Source organism: Denticeps clupeoides, chromosome 3 (genome assembly GCF_900700375.1).
Source record: "Denticeps clupeoides chromosome 3, fDenClu1.1, whole genome shotgun sequence".
NCBI classification, from domain to species: domain Eukaryota; kingdom Metazoa; phylum Chordata; class Actinopteri; order Clupeiformes; family Denticipitidae; genus Denticeps; species Denticeps clupeoides.
The window spans coordinates 26,635,861-26,652,469 of NC_041709.1; the positions used below are offsets into that span (position 1 = coordinate 26,635,861).

General features: G+C 41.6%; 3 protein-coding genes across 5 annotated transcripts; 1 reads left to right on the plus strand and 2 right to left on the minus strand.

Moving 5' to 3' along the window:
* Positions 1–465: 465 nt before the first annotated feature.
* Positions 466–6,331, minus strand: cdc25d (cell division cycle 25 homolog d). 3 transcript variants are annotated; one of them, XM_028973851.1, is made up of 11 exons: positions 4,549–6,331; positions 4,201–4,451; positions 3,745–3,787; positions 3,610–3,643; positions 3,369–3,533; positions 3,162–3,266; positions 2,979–3,050; positions 2,705–2,803; positions 2,046–2,296; positions 1,614–1,731; positions 466–1,466 (listed from the first exon to the last, which is right to left on the minus strand). In XM_028973851.1, the coding sequence occupies exons 1-11, from the start codon at positions 4,641–4,643 to the stop codon at positions 1,350–1,352; spliced, it is 1,350 nt and encodes a 449-aa protein (XP_028829684.1). In that variant the 5' UTR covers positions 4,644–6,331; the 3' UTR covers positions 466–1,349. The 3 variants fall into 3 exon arrangements, with proteins under 3 accessions (XP_028829684.1, XP_028829685.1, XP_028829686.1); XM_028973852.1 differs by having other exon boundaries at positions 2,988–3,050; positions 4,549–6,329; XM_028973853.1 differs by having other exon boundaries at positions 4,381–4,451; positions 4,549–6,327.
* Positions 5,506–10,592, plus strand: pi4k2a (phosphatidylinositol 4-kinase type 2 alpha). The gene is made up of 9 exons (XM_028973854.1): positions 5,506–5,962; positions 6,994–7,194; positions 7,469–7,600; positions 8,094–8,247; positions 8,339–8,391; positions 8,539–8,638; positions 8,758–8,891; positions 9,036–9,095; positions 9,549–10,592. Exons 1-9 carry the CDS (start codon positions 5,630–5,632, stop codon positions 9,708–9,710), a joined length of 1,329 nt encoding a protein of 442 aa, XP_028829687.1. The 5' UTR covers positions 5,506–5,629; the 3' UTR covers positions 9,711–10,592.
* avpi1 (arginine vasopressin induced 1) lies at positions 10,593–12,866 on the minus strand. The gene is made up of 3 exons (XM_028973856.1): positions 12,707–12,866; positions 11,695–12,148; positions 10,593–11,425 (listed from the first exon to the last, which is right to left on the minus strand). The coding sequence occupies exons 2-3, from the start codon at positions 12,093–12,095 to the stop codon at positions 11,245–11,247; spliced, it is 582 nt and encodes a 193-aa protein (XP_028829689.1). The 5' UTR covers positions 12,096–12,148; positions 12,707–12,866; the 3' UTR covers positions 10,593–11,244.
* Positions 12,867–16,609: the final 3,743 nt, after the last annotated feature.

Here is a 16,609-nt window from a genome sequence, read left to right on the forward strand (position 1 = left end):
ACACTAAATTGTTATTTAGAAAAAGCGTAGACAGTTTAATCTCCATTTAATTGTTCTCGGACAAAAGGCAGATGAGTGACTGGACAGGGGCACTACAGTTCTTATTTTGCTTTGTGCATGCAGAAGTAAAGAATCCTGATTATGTGCTTTTTGCCTGATTGTGAGCGGAGCTGGTCATGGGCAGGGCTGGCCACATTGCAAACTGCAATGAGAACTTTGTCACCAGATCCGAAGACTAGGAGAAGAATCCACATTTCCTGTGTCTCTTCATCGGATGAATTTACCTTATGATTTTATTAACTTATTCTCACGCCTTATCAAAAAACAGCAGTAGTGTATTAGGGAAAAACATAACACAACAAAAAGACATTCTGGAATTCTTCAAGTTTTTCTACTATTTGTAACAAAATATTTCATTTCATTGATCCTATCCATAGGAGCACCAAGCATCACTTCAAGCACAGAGTAAGTCTTCTGTTTTAATGTTTCAACAATTTCACAACTTGTTTAACATAAACAATGACAACTTGACTGCTGTTAGACAATTTTGCACAGATTTTTTTAGCATCAGTAGTTTTTGCAGCCTGTTCACTAACAATAACGTTTTAGAACAAGTAGTCTAAATCATATTTCGTTATCACAGAATGACTGACATTCTCACATTATATTAATCTCTCTCTCAAAATAGTCTAAATAATTTTCTTGAATTGTCTGCACCATGTATCTTTACTATGTTTGAGCAATCAATAACACATTATGTTTAGTGGAGATATTTTGGTTCGATCCACATTAAACAGGCATTTAGTAACATATGATGCTATTTTTGGAAAAAACAGAACACTACAGAGAAATAAAAACAATATATAATTACGCATTAGTGTTATTATTAAACCAATTTGAGTAATAACTCAATATGGATGAATATTTTACACATTTTCCTTACACAAATGTTTACTATGTTTGAGCAATCAATAACACAAAAAATAAAATTATTAACACCAATTCCAATCTGACCCGCAGCCCCTTTGACCCCCTGATAATGCATGCCACTGTTCTGCATAGCATCAGGTTTTCCATTTGCTACAGCTAATTAAAACTTTTTATAATAAAAGTATTTTTTAAAGCTCATGACATGCATGTGCTTCACATTATTTACATGAAAGTCTACTGTGTGGGCTGGATATCGTTTATTTTATTTCATAAAAGGGATATTTAGTTTAACCTGCTGCTACAGAGATGATAGGAAAGTGATGTGGCCTTAGAAAAAAAAAGTCACGTGGCATGGATTTTTTGTTACACTGTGATCATTGTGTTTAAAACATTAACATCATTACAGACAATTTTGTAGGCTACTTAAAAAGAACCCTCCGACACTGGCGGCTTCTCTTTTTCTGGTGAAATCGATGCAGCTGCTCCCTGAATTCCTTATGGCGCATGGGCACATAACCATGAGGCTCACAAAGTTCCTGTAAAAACATTAAATAATAGCATTTATATGATCAATTTTATTGATACGTAATTATTGGTTGACCAGCTAGTTTGATCAACTTTAAGCTGCTTGTCTGGCTAGCTCAAGGTTTCATCAAATAGTATTTAGATGAATGCACTTGTACCGGAAAGCTATTATAGAATTGTTTGTATCCTCCCTGTAGAAGGTAGATCTCAGGGTGATAGAGAAGAGGGTATCTTCCTGCGTTTACTTTTCGATCCAGTTCTCTCAAATATCTGCATCTGAAAAGGAAAGAGAGAATTAGAACAACTTGACAGAGAGTCAAATGTCTATTTGTCTTAAACAAAGGCCAAATATGAATGGAGCATCATTACACCACTCCATACAACGATCAGACCACAACATCAAAACCATTTTTATCTATTTTTGCGTAGAAACACCCACATTCATATAAGAAATTTGTATCACTTTCTTTTCAAACAGTAAAATAAAATTACACTGGGTTTGTGGAAAAAGGACATTTAGACAAAAAAGCACATTATTCTTCAGAGTGCACTAAATGATTGTGCATGGCCACGCGTCCTGTCAGTCTTACAGGCGGGGACCTCTCTCTGAGGAGAACTCGCAGTGAAACACCACTAGTTTCCGGGGCGATGACTCTGCTGGAATGTCTGGTGAGCTGTTGGACTGTGACTCATCCCCATGAGAGAGACGCCGCATGCCCAGGACTGTCGTGTCTCCCGAAAGACTGAGTTTAGGCCCTGTTGTGGGGGACAGCTGGGAGTGAGACAATCCGTGATGAAAGGCCCGATGAAGCTGAGCTTCTGTGTGCAGGTTCACTGCACCCTGCCACAAAGGAATAGTTAAAAAAAACCATTTACTATTCTGAGTCAAGTTCAACTATTTTTAACATCTATTTCCCCTATTTGGTACACTTTTTAAGTAGTTTCCAACTAAATGTACAAAGAAGCCCAGTGCAAATCAGCGCAAATATCAGTCTTAAATTAGCCCAACCAATTAAATAAACTGCTATAATTAATGTAAAACAAATTAACTGTGTGCTGTGTGATAGCCTCACACTCTTTTGAAGGGTTAGACATGGGTGAGGGAGTCAGCAAATGCATGGCTTCATGGGTGCTGTGAACACAGTGCCACCAATTTAGTGATGCCACTGGTCAACACAACTTTTCTCATCCTCTGTATGCATTTAACAGTCATTTGAACCATTGAAAATATATGTATACACATACACACCTTTATATGGCCCCCTTGGTACTCATATGGATATCGACAGTCAACGATGAGGAAATCCTCCACTGCAGCACTAAATTTTCCAGTGATCAAAGATGCCACCTGTGTGATGGGACAAGGGGATCCAATGATCATCTACCTACAAGTAACACTATTGTGTGCACAGAATGGCACAATATAATTGCCTCGAAAAAAAAAAAACACTGACCGCTGTAGGTAATATAGAAAGGAAACTGTACATTTAAATTTTTTACACATGCGGGAGGTTGAAACTTGCAATTCTTACTGTCTGTGCTAAGACACAGTGCAGACCCAGATGGTGCATTCCCGCAATCGGAAGAAGGTGTTTCTAGGGACATTATAAAACATATTACTGTTTTGAAAGGCATTCATCCAATTCTATGTCTAAGCACAATTTTTGATATATACAATATTATATACAGTGCTTAACTAATATCACCTTGCTGTAGTCTCCTATTAGAATGCATTCTTCATCTGCTGGTTCTGGATACAGGAGATGTTTTGGAGCATGTATAGATCTGACCCTTCCCAGGGACAGCAAAGACTGTGAGACAAAATATTGTCTTGTATTAAACTAAATATGTTTATTAGGGAACAATGACTGGTATAACAGACATGGTTAGGTAAATGCTTTTCAACTTCCCACCATTTCCAGCAGTGGCCCTTTAGCCACCTGGCCTGGGGCGCCCTCTAGTGGTGACCACTGTAAACAGTCCCTCCCTTCGTCACTGGGGGCAGCAGCGGGTTCCACTGCAGACTGCGGGGACTCGGTGGTCACGAAGCGGCTGGCCAGCTTCACCCGTAAACGCAGCTACGAAGAAAGCAGCATGAAAATCGATCGAATGATCGATATGATGCGACCGTTCACATTTCAGTAGACGAGTTACCAGTTTGGGGTCAGAGCAACCAGGAGACGGTAAACTACAAAAAAAATAAAACAGTTGACAGAATTGTATGACATTTGTAATATACTTAAAAACAGAATTATCAGAATTATTCATTTTAACAGCCTTTGTACGTACCCTTCATATTTTCTTCTTGTGCTACATTTTGAGTATTTCTGTGCTGTAAGAAAAAGGTGGACACGTAAGATGAACCGGTAATTGGTCCGGTACGAAACATCTGCATCCAAAACCTGAACACTGAGTGCAATTAGTGTAGCTGCACATAACAGCATTCCATTTTCACCACAGTAAAACACGTACAAAATAATTATTATCAATACAAGTCGTTCTAGAGTATGGGGAGGGGGGTCGGTTGTTATCAATCGTATGGATATTTAGGATCGATCCGCACATCCCTTACAGGAATTTACTAATATAGCATCATATGGTGAATTTGTAAAGTAAAGAACACCACGGAGAAAATGATATATCATTACACAATCATTTTTATGTAACAGTGAATAAGCTTCAAGGTTTTCATTGTTAATTTTTACACTAAATTGAGTAAAATTAAATCTAAGAAGTAAGAGTTACTTTTTACTCTAATTTTGCCAAAATGTTGTCTGAAACAGAGTTCAATTAAAACTCTGTAGGTGTGCGCCAGCATCCTTTCTTCCTGGATTCTACAGAACTTTTTCTTTGCTGTCCACATGGAAACGGCGAGGTGTAAATCCTCCAGAAGGTGCTCTCCAGGGAGCAGGTAGCGGAACCTGCCTGAACCTGTCGGCGTGGCCACCTCCTGCGGGGTCGGGGGGCTCCGTGGGGGCGAAGTGTTGGTGCCACAGCTGTCGGTTTTAAATAAAAAGCGTTTTTAAAATAAATAAATAAATAAATGATTCACAGGTCAGCTGGTAAATAAAAAAGGTTAAAAGTGCGACTCACTCATCCTGGCAGCGTAAAGCGCGGAGACAGAGGGACAAGTCAGACAAGGGCGACGATCCGGTCCCCAGCGGCAAATCTCCGCCGACGACGTCCATGGAATTGGAAGTCGGTGGAAATACAGATGATGGAATATTACTATTTGTTTAGATGACATTTCATGATTTGCAATGCGCTCTTTTCTGAAGCCGGTGCCTCCGTCCGCGTCCTTCTTCTTGCATGTGGATCTGTGGAGTTGCTACAACAAGCGTCGCGTCGCCACCCCGCCCCGCCCACCACGCCAAGCCCCGTCAGGCCCCGAGTTGTCACTGGAGCAGTTATGGCTGGAAGGGACGCGCACAAACACATTTCTCGCCGAGTCCATGTGATCGCGAAGTTCCATGTTTGCAGCCTTAATAGATGGACTAAACACGGTTATAATCATCATCATGCCTGCAGTATATCATATAAGTGGGGACATAAGCTTGACGTAACAGGTTTATGGTTGCCGGAACATCCTTTCATGTTATATTTATTGGGGAAAAAAATACAAGGCTTACCAGCACCAGGGGTTTGTTTGTGGTGTTTGTTGACAGTCTCGTTCATATATGCTGTTATTATACACTATTCAAGCATACTACATTCTGCCCAATACTGATTCCTCAGACCATTCATAAACAATTTTATTCTGAAGGGGTCCAATTTGTCAGCAACAGCGTTTATGTAGAGGGTACTTACGCATAGTCATAATCAGTCTGTACTAAGGTCTTGGGCGGGAAGAGTCAGTCTTGACATTAATAGATCCACAGATCCGTAACAACTATAAAATCTGAACTTTCAATCGGCAATGTTGTGCTTTATCACGTGCATAAAATGGGCGTAAGACACACAGCCAATGGTAGGACGCCTGTCGCGTTGGTACTCAAATGTCAGGCCGTGATTGGTTGAGAGGACTGTCAATCAACTCTTTCCGGAAGCTGACTGTCAGGTGACTTGTTTGCTGGAGAGCAGCAGGATCGGCAGCGTTGTCGGGGAGTAAAACTGTCCCTCGTCCCGTTTTTGTCACCCTTCTGTCCACCGTCCCGTCTTTTATTGCTGCTGCGGAATGGACGAGACGAGCCCGCTGGTGTCCCCTCTCAGGGACGACTTCGGCTACTGTCCCACCGAGCCTACGAGTCCGCGGGGCGGATTTGGCGGAACGCCGGGCTCGGTGGTGCGCATACCGGCTGGGAGTCCCGGCCGGAGCCGCGAACGGCAGCCCCTGTTGGACCGGGACCGAGGCGCGTCTCTGCGGGACCCGCATCACAATGATTTGGCCGAAGACCCGGAGTTTCGGGAGATCGTCCGGAAAGCCGAGCGGGCCATCGACGAGGGCATCTACCCGGAGCGCATCTACCAGGGCTCCAGCGGGAGCTACTTCGTCAAAGACTCGCAGGGGGTAGGATGCGGCGCCTGGACGTTAGCCGGGCCCTCTTTCGGCTTTTGTGTGCTCCGAGTTCCGCTTCAAACTCGTAGCTCATCGGCACCTTGTGAGGAGCGGTCACATTCTGCGAAATTAGCCCTAATCGAATTGCCTGGATCTGCACAAACACGCTCTTCTGCGTCGGGGGAGCAGTTCTCTCTTTTTAGAACATAAATCCCATTTCCGCGTACCTCGTCCAGGGTTCCATTAGAAAGGGAACCTCATCTCACCAACTTCCCTCCAAGCGATGTCCTCACCTACACTCCTGCTCGCTTCGCCGCTCTTCCACCCTCATATTCTCTCGTTTTCTTTTAAAGAATAGTTCTTAACCTGTGGCACAACCGAAATTAAAGCATTAATAGAAATGGGGAAGTGGTTTGAAGCTAAAACCAGCGTTTCGCAATCTGGACCAATCAGATGAGAATCAGCTCGTGGTCTAAAGGTCACATGCAGGCCCCCATTGTGGAACCCGAGGATTAGGAGTGTGTGGTCTGTTGGGAGGAGGGATTCTGGGGAACTGTGGAAGGCCTTTCTTACTCCAGTAAGCGTAGAATTGTGCACTGTGTGGATTGCTGGCATTAATGTGATCGGAAGCTTGCTTTTTCTTCCACTTTTCGCTGTGTATCGCTTTGTCCGTGTTTGCTTGTGTACCTTTTCTCCACATCCTCCGCTAAAAGTAATTTAGGCCGCCTCCTACAAGCGACTCTCTTGATCACGTAAAACAATCCACCTCCTTGTCCCATGTTTCTTCACATGGCTCAGATTATAAATAATGGGCAAGACTCGTTTGAGGACTTTCTTTTACGGTGGTTTTGTCTTACAGCTGCTAAATGTCACCAGGGAAAACGATCATGATTGCTGACATTCCACAAAGAACCACAAAGTTTTTGTGAAGGTTTCTTCTTAGTCCAGCCACATTTGAAGCGGTGAAGGCTGGTATTGTAAATTCTTTTTTTTTGTTTATGAAACCGAATACCTCAATTTCTGTTTCGCTTTTTACTTCGCAGAGGATCATTGGTGTCTTCAAGCCCAAAAATGAGGAACCGTATGGCCAGCTCAATCCCAAATGGACAAAATGGCTTCAGAAGCTTTGCTGCCCGTGTTGCTTTGGCCGTGACTGTCTAGTCCTCAACCAGGGTTACCTCTCAGAAGCTGGAGCCAGCCTGGTCGACCAGAAACTGGAACTCCACATTGTTCCACGGACAAAGGTACGTGTCTCGGTACTGCCCTGAATCGCTGTGTGATCTGATGAACATCTCCATAGAAGGTTTTGTGATTATACTTGTTAAAACTACGCATGCTTATGAAACAGATATGAAAACCAGAAGGGTGATGATATACAAACTCAGGGAGCTTCTTTTAAAAATAGGATTGAGAATAGCACAACTGTGTACTTTGATTGTTTTGCTAGATTAGTCGTTGATTAGCTGCTATAGTGGCTCTGTGAACGAGCTTTCATTTAGTCTATATTGCATCCTTCAGGTCGTGTATTTGGCCAGTGAGACGTTTAATTATAACGCCATTGACCGAGTGAAGTCCCGGGGCAAACGGCTGGCCCTGGAGAAAGTTCCCAAAGTAGCGCAGCGCTTCCACAGAATTGGACTTCCACCCAAGGTAGGTCTATTAATGGAGAAATTTATTTATTTCATTGTTTTTACATAAGTGGATGTCAAAAGAAGAATCAAATAATTCACATGAATATGCATGAATATTTCATTTTGATTATGAAGTACATTGAAATAATATTGTACACTTATTATTTGCCTGTTAGACAATTACATACATAAACGGGCCTGGCAACTATTTTTTTCCAGTGTACATTTACATTTTACACTTTAAGCAGTTGAAACTATTTTTCATAACAAAAAAAATCTTTTTTTTTTTTTTTTCTTAAAAGGACAAAGAACCAAGGCAAAATGAATTCAATAATAGAGTGAAATTGACTATATGAATGCATGTGAAGGACAGAAAGCTTCCAACTTGTCATTCCAGTAGAGACTTTGCTTTGTCACCAAAAATTTGTATTAATTTCTTTGACATATGTTAATATGTGTCCATAGAACAGCATGACCTAGTTAGAGCTCTGACGTGATTTAATATTTTACAGGTAGGCTCCTTCCAGCTCTTTGTCGACGGCTACAAAGATGCTGATTTCTGGCTGCGAAGATTTGAGGCCGAACCCCTCCCTGAAAACACCAACCGGCAGCTGCAACTTCAGTTTGAGCGACTAGTGGTGCTAGATTATATAATCAGGAATACGGGTAACCACAGCATTTAAACATTTTTATTTAACCAAACATTCTCAACACTTAAGCAGTCTGCCTATTTACCACTCAAATTTTCTTCTGACAGATAGAGGCAATGACAACTGGCTTATTAAATATGACTGTCCCATGGACAACAGGGTAAAATACTTTACTTTTTGAATGACAAATTAAATGTGGTTTGTACTGGTTTCTGTGTCTGTTTAATTGTTCCCGTTTTCTGTGTGTTTTTATTCCTGAAATTAATTTGCAGGGATTCAAATTATTTTTATGTGATTTATATTGCAGGACACAGACTGGGTAGTGGTGAAGGACCCGATCATTAAAATTGCAGCTATAGATAATGGCCTAGCTTTTCCCCTCAAGCACCCTGACTCATGGAGAGCATGTGAGTTCTCAGAAACAGTCATTTAAGTAGTTAATAGCAACACAAACCTTTAATATGCTGTTAACGTTCATCTCGTACAGTTTGAGCATATTAATTGATTGGATTTTTGTGTTCCCCAGATCCATTTTATTGGGCCTGGTTGGCTCAGGCTAAGGTGCCCTTCTCTCAGGAAATCAAAGAACTGGTTCTGCCCAAACTGTCAGATCCAAACTTCATCAAGGACCTGGAGGAGGACTTGTATGAATTATTCAAGGTAGGGATGGAAGTTGTGTCTCAGCATCTGTCAACGATTCTCACGTTGTGTTAATCTTTTCTGTTTATACAACATGCTGCTGGAGCTTAATGACCATGATTCTGGTCATTAAGATGACCCTTGTGTGGTTTGGTTTTGTTTCAGAAAGACCCGGGTTTTGACAGAGGCCAATTCCATAAGCAGATATCAGTAATGAGAGGACAGGTGAGTCTAAAGCACACATTTCAATATTGGACATGTCACATGGTTCTATTAGCATCACTTCACTGATCACATATAACCAATATTATCTGAAGTGTCTTGTGTGTTTAAAACAGTACAACAGGAAAAAAAATGCATTTCTTCAAGGGATGTCATATGTGATTTTCATATTAGCTGATATATAAGGTTTATATATGATTCATTAAAGATTATCCTTTTATTCATAATTGTAAGAATGTATCAAAATTCATTTTAGTTTGGCTTCGGTTTTGATTGAATGGAATAGAAAGAGAACAAGGAAGCAATATTCAGTATTTACGACCTTGACAACACCATCAGAATTTACTGCATCCTTATATGAATCTTTCCAATTAAACCAAATTACCAAAAGAGAAAGGAGTCACACCCACCAATTTCTAGTCATTATATCAATCTCCTATTATGCTGTTCATGCAGATCCTAAACCTAAGTCAGGCTCTAAAGGATGGGAAGACTCCGCTCCAGCTGGTCCAGATGCCACCAGTCATTGTGGAGACAGCAAGAGCCCCTCAACGTGCCAACAGCGAGTCCTACACTCAGAGCTTCCGGAGCCGGCGGCCATTTTTTACCTGGTGGTGAAGGGTGCTATAGCTGTGAACTTTTGAAGCTGAGGCATCAAGCCTGCATGTCCAAAACAGAAAGGAAGCAATGGATGGACCATAAAAATAAAATGCAAAGGACAAAAAAGTGCACTTTTTTCCCCCTTTTTTTTTGTGGTTTCCTCTACAGGTACTTAATCCTGCTGTATGAAATTGTGCCTTGTTGAAGGCTTATGTGAGATTATTTTTGGACTAACCTACACTAAACCTTTGGACACTTCAGTCTGGACGAGCTTTGTAATGAAAGAGATGCATTCCTGCTGAAAAATAGCCAGAAACTTTCTACTAGACACCGTGTAATGCACACATGCATGATTCTTGTGACTCACTGATTCATGATTCTCTGACTGTGCACAGCTGGAACTACTGTTTTGCGTTTACCCCCTGATGTAGGTTACAGGGATTTAATTTCAAGGTTTGTGTGTGTGTCTTCCCTGGCCTGTAGTTACATTTTACTCCTCCATGGTGAAACTGGATGAGTTCTGCCCATGTTTTGACCTTTGATCTGATCAGTCACATTCTCTTGATGGTGGTGATAAATACATACATACATGGTACTGAATTGGGTGTAAGTGTGACTAGACGCATCCAGCAGTTTTGTTCTGGTGGCTGTCGATCAAGCTGGACAGTGGATGAAGCAACCTCCTGGGTCCAGAACGTAGGACTTCCTAGGGGCATATGGGCTCTGGATTCATAAATACACCACCCATTCCTGGTCATCAGTTTTTTTTTTTTTGCCTTTTCTTTTTACCAACATGTACTGATGTCAATAAATCTGGCCTAAAGTATATTGTGGCAGATACTGTATAAATAGTATGTAATATATTTAAAGGAAGATGAAAATATAACCCTATTCAACTGATGTGTTTGCTTAATATTTATTTACACCATCAAGCCTACATGGAATAGGCAAAAACGTTAGTTCAATCTGTTTTTTGTCTGATCCATTCTACTGAAAGAGTGATTTCCAAGTGTGTTCCAAGACACTGTAATGAAGTACAATGCATAGTGTTAAATACAGTACATATTGCTTTTGAAAAGGTAAAAGCTGTTTAGTCAAGTATTTTCAAGTAGAGTTGTGGAAAGTAGTGTTTCAGGGCTGAACATGTACATCATAGTTCGTTTTCCTTGACAGCATGTATCTCCCATCCTGATTCCAATTGATGGGAGATAAAATACCATTTAAGTGACTTCATGTGGAAAATCACTTCCAAGTTTACAACATTAACCCTGTAGTGTAAAACATTCCACATAATCAATCATGCACCAACATACAACACAATTAATACATTATTAGCAAGAACAGGGTCTGTTGCATTTTTCCCTCTTCCATGGTCTCTAGTGATTAAAGAGGTCAGGGTACAAAACTTTCAGGCTCAGACCACCAAACCTGGATGGCACCCCCATGATAAGGAATGCTCGTTATTGATTCAATCAGACGTAGATCATCAAGCAGAGATTAACTGCCCCAACCCCCATTCTCCTAGTTTTCCTAATCCTGCTGGCAGTTGGCCTCAGTGCCGGATCCTGTGGAGGTAGCGCTCTGGATCTTTCTCTCCACTACCATTCCTGGTCCAGGGGAGTTTTATGGGGGCGGCCTCGTCCGTCTTGGTCTCGTCCAGCCCTCCACAAGCTCCTTGCTCAGAGTCCACATCATGGAGGTAATTCACAGATGAACTGGATCCCTCATTCAGCCTATAAAAGATAATAGTATATTTTTAATGTGCAAATAATAATTGCACATTTTAAATTCCTGTTCATCTGTTTGTGTTACTTCATCATGGGTTATCCAACCTTCTCCAAAGCTTCATCCTTTGAGAGATTACTAGATTAATGAGGATTAGCTCATTTACTTCTTCAAAACACATTCACAAACTCGAATACTGTACAGCCAAGTGGTTATATTATATATACACACACACACACACACGTGCAGCAAAGGTTCATGTCTCACACTGCCTTACCTGACATGTCCAAAAGCTTTAACCAATCTGGTACCAGAGCCTCCATCTCGCATCTCCGCCCGGAGCCCATTTCTGGTGCGTGCTCGAACCCGGAGCCCAACCAACGCCTGAGCCAGTCCGCTCTCCACCTCAGCTAGTGAGTCCTCATTCTCGCCATCAGCTTCGCTTGCTTCTTGACTGCCCTTGCCCCACACCAGCTTTGCATGTTGCTCAGCATCCTGCTCCCCCGCAGCATGGAACAGGCGCCGCAGCTGTCGCAGGTTCACACCCTGGAAGATGTTGTGCAGCGCAGACTTGCGGCTCCTGGACTCCACGGGGCGACGGAGCGGAGACTGGGATGGGCCGGGCATGAGGCTGGGAGAAGCCAGGTCCTCCATGAAGGTCAGGGGGTCAGAGTTCATACGTGCAGAGGGTGGTTTAGCAATGAATGCGGGAAACGGCTCCACAGGCAAATCTGAAATAAAAAATACAATTGCCGTCAAATCATTAGTGATGCAACCTTAAAGGTTCATTATAATGTCAATCCTTTTTAACATGTTTTTAAATGTCCTCACACACACATATATATATGTATATATGTACATATGGCAAAAATCCTCCATAAAAGATTTTGCTCTGTTAATAGGTTTTGGAAATATCCAGAATTCTTGAGGAGGTCTAGAACAAGGTCGTTCAGGCTAAAGAGACTTTAAAACCGCAAGGCGAAACTATCAAGGCGAACAATGAAACTGGGTATGAGGCTCAAACGAAGTGCATTGGAGTAGATCATGAACAACAATATGCCCAAATAAAATAAAATAAAATAACGCACGTGCCCGAGGACTGGCCGCGACGCTCGTAAGCCACGAGCTGCTCATAAATAATGACGCACAATCCACGTCACGAGTCCTGCTTCTCTGAACAACGTCACAAACAGAGACACGCTTTCTGATTATGCGCCCATGCTTCAAAAACCAATCGCATCCAGACAAAACGCAGCAATATAAGCGTATTAACGCGCATCTACGCATACCTCTTTGCCACGGAAGCACGACACAAAACGTCCTATCTCCAGGATGTCATTGTCGAGTTTCTGTCGTCGCGACTGCAGTCACTTCTCTTCAACCTTGAAGTCGAGCAGCTCACGGCGCTTGATTCGACAAGCTGCCGAAAGTTTACGGTCATCGTGTTCGCCTGCTGAAGGCCGTCGGCCAATGGGAGAGCGGGTGAAGCGTAAAGGCCCACGCCCACTGCGCTGGCTCGACCAATCAGACCGCGGGAGCGCAGCACTGCCGTGCGTACTTGACTGCGGCGTAATCCTGCATTGACGTCAATGCTGGCGGGAGTGAGAGAGTGAGTGGCGGAGCCAGAAGAGTCACTTTTCGGACGGGGCTCCGCGAATCAGTTCACTCGGTTGGTTTCAACCCAGTTCCACCCAGCACGAGTCTGTTTATAGAACAGATCACGTCCACTCCTGGTCGGCGTTGCAATCACGAGTGAATGAACAAAACGCGAAAAGAAAGAAAGAAAACACGAACAGGGGAGAGTTGCCTGGAGAGTTGCATGCAGATTGTACAATGCTGGCACCGAGCTAAAGAGATTTAAGGTTAAAAAAGTGCTCTTAATTTGGTGTGACCTTTTAAGTAATCCATCACCCTTGATTTGTGCTTAGATAACCGAAGGAGTAATGTTCTTTCACCTAGAACTGAATCACAGGTCGACGTCAAACGACGACTACGTTTCTGGTACATTTTAATGGTAAAATTAACTGTCATTTTCAAAACCAACTGATTGCTCTGTGTACCTTCCCCTTGTAAGGTGTCCCGTGAATTTCTGTAAAATAATTTCCCAGAATGCATATCAAACAATTGGATTAACGTTATACAGCAGATACGATCTCAAAAGCAGAACATGAAGTTATTTACTTTAAAATGTATGGTCAATTTTTTTCCGTATGCATGGAAGAACAGTCTTCATTGTCCACAAGGTGGCGATGTTTTGCTGTTAGAAACTCTGTATATATGGCCAAGTCCTTCTAACCATCCCTCTGCCAGGAAGGGAATCCGTTATGAATTTTTTATCTACAAAACATGTGAAACAATGAGCAAAATGATGCAAATGTTTACGAATCAGTTTATACTTTTTGGTATTTTATTGTAGTAAATTGTAAGAGAAGAATGTCTGCAGAAGCGGTAGTTGATTAAGAGTGGTGGTTCAGTCATTTGACAGTCGGGATGAAACTGTTTAAGTGCCCAGTGTTTTTAAACCCAAGGAGCTCTGACCAGGGTGAGCTGATTTTCTTGCACCTTTTGTTAGGTTCTGATCCATGGAGGGTCTTATGCCAGGGGAGATGAGTGTCAATTATTTTCTACCTGGTGGGAATGATACACTACAGTGCTCCAGGAGCAAGATGCTGCTGTTTCAAGACAGACATTCATTGAGGGTGTAGAACTGGATGAAAATGTTCAGTGTTCCTCAGCAGGTGGACCCACATTGCTTTCTTGGTTGTGGAGAGGATGAGGTTGAGGTTTTCCCAGTACCACCCTGAGCCAAATCCAAGCCACAGCTCGAATCAGTCAATGCACAATTTTCAATGTAATATGCACTACTATTTAACTTGCATCCCCACTGTTGATGGTAATCTAATTCTCATGAGGTTTGGTTGGAATATTAAAAAAAGCATTTCAAATCCTGTTTTCCAACCATCTAAACATGCCAAACTCTCCAAATTACAAACCTGCTTGTTTTAAATACCTGCATTGATTTCACTCTATTTCATTACACATTAACTCATATCACTGTGATGCCCTGGGTGTCCCTGGAGACCACAGGTGGGACCAAACTGGACAACATGGGAGTGTTTGTACATTGCACCTGGAGGAATGGCATTTTGTGTCCATGTCAACTCATGTTGGACAACAGCTGCATAACAGAGACAGTAGAAAGTGCATTAAACAGGGTGCACACTCCACAATCACGGTTTTGATGGTGAAACGAGGAAAAAACTTTGCTTTTAGAGATATTGTGTAAATAGGGGTTAAATCTATAATGCTAAGCTTATTTCTCTGTGTGCAATGTTAATTGGCAACTCTTAGCATGTCTGGTTGTTGCAGTCATGACTTAAGGGTACGTCGGATCCATGTGCCGGTCCAGAGTCTGTTGGTGTTGATCAGTTCTGCCCCATTTCCAAATTGTATTCACCTGTTGTTACTTGTATTTAAGTAATCCTGTTGTGTCTCGTCTTTGCATTGTTTGTATGCAGGTTTGCCTTGTCCTGTATTGCGAAAAAAAAAACCTTGTCTGCATGACGTGTGTATGTGATCGCCAATCACCGTCACCCTGTGGCACTGGTACATTTCAGTCTTGGAAAGTAATTAGGAGTAAACTTCATTTAGGTTTATTTGTACCAAGTTCCAGTGCACCTCCACAGCAAAATCCATTTTACTGTGCAGCAATGGTACAGTGCTCACTCAGGGTGATGGGATAAATGCAGAGGACAAATTTCACTGTGTGCACTGTGTGTATCACATGTGACAATCACTTCACTTGAAATATACCCCAATCCTTAGCAATAAAAAAAAAAGTATAGATGTGGCCAAACGTTTTGAGAATGACACAAATACTGGTCTTCAAAAAGTTTGCATCTTCATTATTTTTAGATCTTTTTTTAGTTGTTTTGTGGTGTATTGAAGTATGAATACATCAAGTTTATGCAAAGAGTCAATATTTGCAGTGTTCTCTCTTTTTTCAAGACCTCTGCAATTCACTCTGGCTTGCTGTCAATCAACTTCTGGGCCAAATCCTGACTGATGGCAACCCATTCCTTCAGAATTAGTGCTTGGGGTTGGTCAGAATTTGTGGGGTTTTATTTGTTTACCCGCCTTCTGGCACAGTTTTTAATCATGCTGGAAAAGGCGTTGTTCTTCACCAAACTGTTCTGGGATGGTTGGGAGAAGTTGCTGTCAGAGGATGTTTTGTTACCATTCTTTATGGCTGTGTTTGTAGGCAAAATTGTAAGTGAGCCCACTCCCTTGGATAAGAAGCAGCCACATGAATGGTCTCAGGATGCTTTACTGGACAGGACTGATGGTAGCGTCACCTTTTCTTCAGACAATAACTTGTTTTTCATTTCTTCACACCTTTCCTTCTCTGAACTTTGCAACTCTTCATAACAATCTGGATTATATGCAAATTGCAATATGCAATAATAAAAATAGAAAAATCAAACTTTGTGAAAACCAGTATTAGTGTCATTCTCAACATCTTTTAAAACCCAGTGCCCCTTTATTATTTGTTAAATCCTAGTGTTCGTGAGTTGTTCTTTTTCAACCTCATCCCTTCATGTCATGTAATCCTGACCATTTTTGATCTGCTTCTCATTATCAGTCCCCTCTCTCAACCTCTGGACTCATGCACTCCTAAGGCATTTTTACAGCTACCATGTATTTTAATTTAACTGTTTGCAAATGAATTACATATGTTCACATTTCAGCTTTTTGAAACTGTTTCTTCCACAAATGCTTATGGAATAGAGGGATCAGCTAAAACATGTCTCCTGATATTTGCTATGAAAGCCCCGGGCCTGCAGAGCAGGCAGGACTGTTACTGCATCAGCAAAAGACCAACCTCTAGAGATATAATGTAACAGTCGGCTGCATGTACTTCATCTCTTCAAGTTATGTTTTTTGTTTTTTATGTATGACAACTGCAACCTTCTAATTACCTTTGATATTTTGACATGTACATAAAATATGTCTGTGACTAGCCAAAGGTAAACTATATACAGTGCCTAAAACTTTATTAATGTGGACTAATCAATAAAATATTAAGCACTAGAAATGCTTAATCAATTATAATTTGCTATTTAGTACTCATCTGGGCTGTCCTAAAAGGCGTAGTATAAAATGTCAAAATTAAAATATTGATATTTAAATAA

Bases quoted from the DNA above. Each gene is read 5' to 3' on its own strand.
- cdc25d (XM_028973851.1), bottom strand. From the start codon at position 4,643: ATGGACGTCGTCGGCGGAGATTTGCCGCTGGGGACCGGATCGTCGCCC. The intron at 1,732-2,045 runs GTAAGACTGACA...TTTCCTTTTCAG, and splicing joins TCAGAGAGAGGTCCCCGCCT to ATGCAGATATTTGAGAGAAC. The intron at 1,467-1,613 runs GTACAAGTGCAT...ATGTTTTTACAG, and splicing joins AATTCTATAATAGCTTTCCG to GAACTTTGTGAGCCTCATGG.
- avpi1 (XM_028973856.1), bottom strand. From the start codon at position 12,095: ATGAACTCTGACCCCCTGACCTTCATGGAGGACCTGGCTTCTCCCAGC. The intron at 11,426-11,694 runs GTAAGGCAGTGT...TATCTTTTATAG, and splicing joins AAAGCTTTTGGACATGTCAG to GCTGAATGAGGGATCCAGTT.
- pi4k2a (XM_028973854.1), top strand. From the start codon at position 5,630: ATGGACGAGACGAGCCCGCTGGTGTCCCCTCTCAGGGACGACTTCGGC. The intron at 5,963-6,993 runs GTAGGATGCGGC...TTTACTTCGCAG, and splicing joins TCGTCAAAGACTCGCAGGGG to AGGATCATTGGTGTCTTCAA. The intron at 8,892-9,035 runs GTAGGGATGGAA...GTTTTGTTTCAG, and splicing joins ACTTGTATGAATTATTCAAG to AAAGACCCGGGTTTTGACAG.